We start from the raw sequence: 9054 nt of genomic DNA on the forward strand, positions 1-9054 counted from the left end.
ACTTCCATTAAACAGTTTAGGGAATATTATTCAATGTTACTGAATACAGCTCATAAATTGTGTCAGTCTAATTTAATTAATTGTGAGATATTTTACATTGTATTGTATTATATTTTATATTGTAGTGATGCATACTGATTCACACACCGATTTACTGTTAATAAGAGTCACAGTATAATTCTATGATATAATGTTGAATATAACATGACATATTATATATAACAGTACAACACCCAACTACACAAAGCATTTTCTTCATATTCACTTTGGATGAAAGATGGTAAAACATGGCAGAGTATTAAAAGTGCAGTTCTATTAGAGCACTGCAGCCTATAGCATCTCTCCACAGATAAAAGGTTCACAATTGAGACAGACAATAAAAACTGATTGTAAAGTTATATTATTGCAGGTTTGTTGTTTGTTGATTGAGGTTATAACAGCCTCGACCCCTCAGATAGAACCTGGACCCAGCAGCAGACTGTCTCTCCAGGAGGTTTTGACAGGGAAACATTTGGGAACCACTGACCAACTCTCTACTGAATGAGATAGAATATGACCACACCCCCTCTTACTCAGTGTGTGCCTATTGGCTGTTGGGAATTATCTGGTGCCTGGATGTGGCTGCTGTCAAGGGTTTATACTATTAAAACTCCCCAAACTTCTCCAACCTCCCTGACACTTGTTGCTACTGCCTGCGCACCACCGGGAGAGGCCACCTGAACCGCTTCACTATCTCCTTTTGGGATTTCCCGCGGGGAGTGATGAACTCCATCGATCCTCAGTCCCATCACCAGCACCACCAACACACCTCCCCTACCGTCGGCTCTCTCCCACCTAAAGGCGCCCAGGAGGCCCCGGACATGGCCGCTGTTTACTGCGACAACTTCAGCAGCATGTACCACCAGCAGAGCCTCCAGGGCGCACAGAGACCCGCCGGCTACGGCCTCGGAGATTACGCTTCGTCTCCAAACCCGTACCTGTGGCTCAACGGGCCGGGCGTCAACTCCTCCGCATCCTACCTGCACGGCAACAACACGGCGTCGTTCATCCCGCCTTCATACGGCTCACAGCGGCAGTTCATAACAAACTCACCTGGCTTTGGTGGGCCCGACCTGGGCTGGCTGTCCATCGCCAGCCAGGAGGAGCTGCTGAAGCTGGTCCGGCCACCCTACTCCTACTCTGCGCTCATAGCCATGGCCATCCAGAATGCGCACGAGAAGAAGCTGACGCTGAGCCAGATTTACCAGTACGTCGCCGACAATTTCCCGTTTTATAAGAAGAGCAAAGCCGGCTGGCAGAACTCGATCCGGCACAACCTGTCTCTGAACGACTGCTTCAAGAAAGTGCCGAGGGACGAGGACGATCCAGGTACCGTGATCGCACCAAGGGCAAATGTTATTATCAAGACTTTGTGGTTTAGGTCTCATTGACGTTGAATTAGATGGGGAATTAGTTGAGGATTAATTAAACTGACCTGATGTGATTTTAGTCCTGTAAAATGTAAAAATGTAATAAAAAAAAAAAAAAAAAAGAAAAGATAAACTTTGTAGCATAGTAGTTTTGAATAGCCACCAAATTAACACTTAATCATAGTTTTGACAGAGCCTTATCAGTTATGTGAGGTCAAATAAGTCTTATCCATACTCGAAATAACTGATGCTGTGTAGTAATCTTCTAATTTATTTTAAAAGCATCAAGTTAAAATATGACACAAGTAGAACCTGTAGCAGATGTAGTGTAAAAAAGTAATACGTTAGAAATAAATTCTGTTTAAGGTAATAACCTAACCTTTACTTTGGACTAGACTACCATGGCCATCAGTTCAGAGAGGGTGTTATTTACTATTGTTCCCTTAAACACCACTATGTCATAAAATGCCCCAAACAAAAAGAAATATGAAATAGCCTAAATGATGACTAGTCATTTGAAAATATAGGGTAGATGTTTGCTAAGACATTGTCTTTCCATACATTGATTTGTAGAGTCATATTGTGGCAGGAAAAGGGTAAATTCACGTAAAAAGAAATTGTGTATTTTATTTAGACCATATAACTTATATTCATATTAGGCCCCACAACTCCCATCAGGCAAATCTTTATTCAACCAAACCAGGATATGGTTGTAATTTGTTATGTATCTCATCTTAAATTACAGGAAAAGGAAACTACTGGACATTGGACCCAAACTGTGAAAAGATGTTTGACAACGGAAACTTCCGCAGGAAAAGGAAAAGGCGGACAGATCCTAGCAGCGCAGGAGGAGCAGCAGCAGTTGCAGCAGCAGCAGGAGCCACAAAAGTGGAGGACGGCAGGCCAGCAGTGGCGGCCTCGTTGAAGCCTTCAGACAGTCCTCAGCTCCTGGGGCCATCCTCACCAGAGATGGAGGTGATGAACGAGAACCATAAGAGCTCATCTTCATCTTCACCGCCCGGACTGGCTTCGACCGCTCCTTGTTTTAATAACTTTTACAGCAACATGTCGACCCTTAGTTCGGGGGGCCCCAGCCGGCAGGGGTCCCTGGGACTGGTGAACGAGCTTTCTAACAGGAACATTACGGCCTTGAGCCCGTACCACCTCAACCATGGTGGGCAGGACACTGGGACATCAGAACACGGCGAGGGGTTGCATTTCAACCGTGGAGTGTACTACAACACTTTTGGCAGCGGGCAGAGCGGACAGTTCAACAGTCACTTCTACAACAGTTTCAGTGTCAACAGCTTAATTTATCCCAGGGAAGGGGCAGAGCTATAGGAGCTGATTTACCACATCGTCACACTGTTTTAGGGACTTGCTGCTCAGTGAATCCCACTGAAACACAAAATACATACATGCATTTCAGCTGAGAGGTCAGAGTGTAGGGTGCAACAACCCTCCCTTCATTGATCAGTGTCACCGGAGAGATTAGAGAACTAGAGTGTTTTAGCTTGATTCAACTTGACAAGCACTCAAACTGTGGAAAACACCAGCCGGAAAAGACAAACAAAAAATGAGCACTTATTTTTATTACTCTTTTTTTATCACTATATCAAAGCTCCTACTTTGCTCTTAATGGTAAAATATACTTGCAAAGTAAGATAACCACTGAACACTTGTGTCTTTTGTAATATTTTAAGCATCGATTTTGCAGTTTTTGGCAGTTTCAACAGAAACTTTCCCTATTCTTGTGGTCAAAACCACTCTGTCATGTTTAAGATTTAAATGGAAGTTTGATGTTTTGCCAAATCTATCCCATATTTCTTTGGAGTGGCCAAATTCTTGCAGTTGATTCCATATGTTGAAACTGTTTATTCATAATCAACTAAAATCTGCCAAAGTTGCCTTTGTGAGACCGCCATTACCTCAAAACGACAATCATATGAGATAAAAGTTCCCTGCTATGACGGGTTTACCTGTATATTTAGACAGTTTGCAAATGCAGTAACGATTGATTTAATACAAATATAAACCGAGACGGGACTTGCCTTATTTTTATATCCTCCACGTTGACTGAAACCACAGCACTAAGGCTCATGTAAATACATGGACGTTTATAAATGTGTATTTTTGTAAATTATAAAGATAGTTTGTGACTATTTATGCTATTTATGCTAATAGGCATTGTTTTCTACTGTTGTCTGAACATAGTTTGATTCAAGCAGAAGTAAATGATATTAGCTTACAAAATGCGCCGAAAACAGTATCACTAAAACCCAGATGTCATAAATATATATATCAAAACTATATGCTATATCATGGTTTCTCTCAGGATTCAGTGTGGCAATCATTGAATGGCTTTTGTATCTATTGTTGTCTTTTTTTTAAATCTTTATACAGTACACACAGCTCACAGGCAGTTTCAACTGTGACTATTAATAAATATCATGTGGTCTCTATTGTATTGTCATGCATCATTTTCAAATAGGACACGAGTGTATTCAGGGCATCATTATCATTTGAATGCATACCCATAAATCTACTTTAATTTCATTTTTAATTACTTCTACTCCATTTCAGCTCAATGCAGCCTCTGCCATTTGTATCAAAACAACATAAAACCTGCATGGGTTAGTTGTGTTTCTGCAGGCCCTCTTTACTGTGAACATTTTAGTTTTATAAACTTAGTGGCCCTGCTCACCAGAAACATGTTTACAAATTAGTTTTACATAACTTTTCATTTATGTGTTTTTATTATAACATTAAAAGCACTTTTTTATTGCAAAGTCTTGCTGCAGAATTTAAGTCACAGAACAGATTCTAAACTAAAATTAACGCATTCTTTATTAGGTGTGGGGTTCTCACACTGTCTAACACCACTTTTACTTGTCATTATGATGATTTAAGTTCACATCCATCTCATCGTTAATCTACATCTCTCTTTTCCTGTCAGATCAGTGTTCGAGGAGTGACGTTACTCAGAGGACAATCTTGTTGCTTAAAAATTTGTAAAGAGTCATTTACACTTATTTTTGCGTTGTTTCCTGTCGGTGGTCGACCCCCCAAACCGCCTCATCTGTGGCCACTAAGACCCTGAATAAGAGCAAGTCAAAAGTTCTGGGAAGTAAAGAAATAAATTAATATTACTGCAATATGTTTCTAAACATGAGGAGTGTTCACAGTAATACATTTATTTTACAGGTCAGTAACTTCCTTATAATTTCCTAGGAAGTTTCCAAAAAGGAAATACCTATAATTTGGTACAAATCATAAAGAAAACAGGGACAGTGTTAACTTCCAATTAGTAAGTTTTAAAGGGAGCATTTTCCTTTTTCAAGGAAATATCTATTTTATCTGCAATTAAGAGATCTTTGCTGCCCAAAGTTCTGAAATAATTCTGTTTATTAATGTTCTATTTACTGATCAGGATTTTCTGTGCAGCATCAAGTCCCTAATTCCTACCTTTTTTTAAAATAAAAATATGTATTTATATATTTAACTCAATAGATTACATCCTCAAAAATGGTAAATGTTTTAAAATGTTCTCCACCATTTTAACTTTTAAATCACGCTCCATTCTGCCTGTTAAGTTGAGACAAGCAATCCCTTTCTCAGAATACGTATCATGTTGAATCTGACTGAAAAATTATCACAGTTGAGCTGTGCCGGGTAAAGCTTCGGCAAAAATCAAAAGAGAAAGTTCAAGTTTGGAGGGAAGCCAAGCTCCCGCGGTTGACAGACGTCTTGATTCACAAAACTGTGAAACAATAGAGGTATTGTCCTCGGTCCTTCACACCAGTCCCCATGTATCAATTAGGGACTCTGAAGAGAGATGAAGATATCCCCCTTAGACCGACTTGGTTTAAGCATCTCTTTTGTTTCCATTCTCCAGTAGTGTTTGCCCCAAATTGAAAGGATGCCATCGTGCTTTGGTTCTGCTAAGGGACAACACATCACGTAATTCCTCTGCAAATATTTGCCACCCATCGTGCAGATTAGGGACAATCATTTGATAATTTATTTAGTTTTCACTGTTTAGGATTCACACCATGCATGTATTCAAGGTACGATTTATGCCGTGAAATTGATATGATGGTATTGTCCATTTCAGCTCTGTGTAATCATGAGAATAATTGCAAACTAAATAGCTGGTAAAGTTGTAGAAAGCAGCTTTGTTTCTGTCTAGTATCAAACAAGAGGAACTAAATAAAGTTAAAGGGCAAAAACGTGATCTGATCTGATCAAAATCTGATAATAATAAAACACTGTTGAAGTTGCAGTTTCATGGCCCGTTTTTAATTAATCATTCTTTAACTTACTAATTAAGGCCTATGAATTTTGCTCTTCATAAACACAACTTCAAAGCCAAAGACTCATACTGGTGTGATCGAACATGCAAAAGTACCCCAATCCACTGCTCAGAACATGGACCAGTTAACATTTATTTTTTCCATTTTGTTGGTCTTAAATAGGACTTTACTTGTCTGTGAGGCACTGGTCTGCCCTCTAATGCCATCATGACCAAGATCAGACTGTAGAGGTAAAACCGGGTTATATGCATTGCACAGGCGATCCAAAACTTTTCCACTCTGGCAGACTGCACCGGTGCTGCCCGGTGAATGAGAACCCATGCAGCCAAGTGCAAACTTTGCAATTAGAGGCGATCCATTGACCCAGGCTCTGTTTGACCACCTTCTTTTGCGCCTGGAACATCAGGCACTCCGTCCTAATTTGGCACCCACATGGCTCGGGTGACATTTGAAAAGCGCCATTGTTGGTCCGGCTGGGAAGCAGATTGAACACAGGACTGTGGGTGCTATTTTGAGGGGTGACTGTAAACTGTAGGTTCATGTCCTAAAACGACCCCACAGAACCTCCAACATAAATTGTTCCTCTGATAATGGACAGGGAACAGGTGACGCCTTGCTAATGAGAAACATCTCAGAGGGAGGACAGAAACAACTGTTTGGTGTTGTCAGCACGTTTCACGTGAAGGTTCGGGGTTGGGGATCAACTTCATCAAGGCTCGCTCACCGTGATGTTAAATAAGGACAGAGTGTTGTTGTATCAGTCCACTGGCTCATTTCAAGACACAAACCAGGACAAATTAGATTTTCATCAAAGATCAAAATGCTTTGTTATTTAGAGATCCAGTATATACAAAAGGAACTGAAAAAAAGCTTTTAGTTAGGGTTAGGGGTTGAAATTCTTATTTTTAACTAATAAATTAATTTTCATTGCTGACAACCCTGGCAAACTTTACATTAAGGTGGTTCCAAGTGATAACTGTTTAAACTTCACTCCCCAAAAACCTATAGCTTGATGTCTTTAATTTGTAAACAGCACACTCATGATCACCTCAATTGTCAGTCTCTAATGTTTTATAAAACTATACCAAAGGAAAGACAGGTAAAATATCTGACAAAAGTGGAAAACAGTTCAGTGCCGTTTCAGAAACTGAGTTCCACTGTTAGCTTTTGAGTTGATTGTGGACAAGTGACCTTGAATGACTCTCTGGTGTCTCACCTGCTAAGAATTGGATGCTCCTTACTGCTGCAGCCCTCATGTGTGATTTAGCCTCAGTAAATTATGGATTTTTATAAAAATCTACTTTACTGCAACTCTTTAGCAGACAGGTCAACAATTTTTTTAATAGAGATCCGTCGTGCTGAGCTGTGTGTTTCAGACACCTGCATCTATGCGAAATTCATTAGTATAATTTTAAAACCTTCATCATGTACCAGTAGTTAATCTAGAATTAAACAAGTACACAAAAAATACCTAATAAAATATTGGGATCGCCCTGGTAGTCGTTTAAGACACATACCATGTAACTGGGACGTTCCAGTTGAATACCTTATGACATCACCCCCCCTTTCTCCCTCTGTATTTTCTGTCTTTATAATGACATATTTTCAAATGATGATAAAGTTTAAAATACCTTAGTAGCAGTTGTTTTAAATCAAGATAATCTGAACCACCATTAAAGTTTTTACTAATAGATTTTTCAAGCAACTTTGAACATGCAATATGTCCACAAACATTAAAACTAATCAGTCAGAATGTTTAGCATTCACATCCTTTACTTAAGTAAAAAGAGCGATAACATATTGCAAAACAATTAAAGTTGAAAATATTACTTAAGTATAGACACATAAGTAAAGCTCAATGGTTCTTGAGTCTAATACTATTATATATTGCATAAGTGGATTATTATTACTGATGAATTACTGTCTTAGTAGCATTTTTCTTTTGTAGTTGGTCGAGGTGAAGCTAATCTTATATTATTATGTGTATCTACTATTTTACAAACTGTCGGGTAACTTGATCTACGACAATGCATTATATTTTATAAACTCATTATATAATTTGTTTTTAAAATCTTTAAAAATACCAGTAACCAGTAACTACAGCTCTGAAACAAATGTACAATATTTCCCACAGAATTGTAGTGGAGTGGAAATATGACGTAGCATAAAAATGGAAATGGTCAAGTAAATTAAAAGTATTGTAAATGTATACGTAAACAAGTAGGCCTAAATATAGGCTACTTGGTTACATTGCAAGAATGGTTTTGAAAGTGTTGCCCATATATCTTTCTGTTGTTTTCCATAATAACTTTAAACCAAAAAGAAAACTGGAAGTAAGTTTATCTAAGAGTGCTGTTCAGCTCACCAGTCTTAGATATGCATACTGTTAAAACAAAAGAAAACAGTAAAGAAGTTGAGGAATGAGAGTTGGGGGTGTGTAGGAAAACATCTTTATGGGTTGTGTCTGGGAAGGAGGTTGAGGTCGGGGGTGGGGAGGGTTGATCGCGGGGTGGCTTGGGGGGGTCCTGAGTATGATTTGATCCTGGAAGGCTCAATTAAGTGGTTCGTTTACCCCTCGTGTGGAGTTGGTGAATTGGAGCCAGGTCAGCCCCGGGTTGAGGTGTTGTTCATTATTTTTCCGCCTGTCGGATCCCATGAGCGGACGCTGGAGACGGTGACTGCTCGGCGGCCGAGGAGCAAAGGGCCTGCCGGTGGGGTACGTCAAACACACTCAAAGCCTCTCCCCTTGGCTGGGGGATTATGATCAACAAAGCATGTCCCACACCTGCATCGGCCAGCACAATGGAAACTCCGCGGGCCAATGGAGACACAGGGAGAGACCAGTTATTAGAGTCCCCCACCAATGAAATGGATTACATTAACCCCTTCTGTTGTTGTTCCTCCCAGAGCTTAAACATCGAACTGACAGACTCCACATCCCATTGGGAAAAAAATCCCGGTAACACTTTGTTACAACAGCTTTATTCCGGTTTATCCACCAATGGGGAAGTATTGTGTCTCCGCTGTTAAACTGTGGGATGACTTGGTGAAGTGATGTAAAGCTGTGGTGAAACTTTGGCTGGCGGGATTTACTAATAGTACTCATTGTTGTCGACTGCACAAAGTACTGAAGCAAGTTAGTAAGAAAAGTAGGCCTACTTAAGAATAGAACAAACTTAAGTTGTGTTTTTTTTACAAGGTAGATTTTATTGATCATCTTGTAACACATGAATAAGATTAAGTTGTAGTTATGTTTATGCAACTCCCAAAAATAAATTATATTCAAAAGTATAAATGCTACAGTAGATGGGTGACTAAATAAAGTCTTGGAA

At 39.6% G+C, this 9054-nt stretch overlaps 1 protein-coding gene across 1 annotated transcript; it reads left to right on the top strand.

The window, feature by feature from the left end:
• The first annotated feature begins 699 nt into the window (after nt 1-699).
• Nucleotides 700-3719, top strand: foxi2 (forkhead box I2). The gene is made up of 2 exons (XM_046062843.1): nt 700-1368; nt 2155-3719. Exons 1-2 carry the CDS (start codon nt 762-764, stop codon nt 2748-2750), a joined length of 1203 nt encoding a protein of 400 aa, XP_045918799.1. The 5' UTR covers nt 700-761; the 3' UTR covers nt 2751-3719.
• Nucleotides 3720-9054: the final 5335 nt, after the last annotated feature.

The sequence above is a fragment of the Micropterus dolomieu genome, linkage group LG11, assembly GCF_021292245.1.
Source record: "Micropterus dolomieu isolate WLL.071019.BEF.003 ecotype Adirondacks linkage group LG11, ASM2129224v1, whole genome shotgun sequence".
In the NCBI taxonomy this organism is placed as follows: domain Eukaryota; kingdom Metazoa; phylum Chordata; class Actinopteri; order Centrarchiformes; family Centrarchidae; genus Micropterus; species Micropterus dolomieu.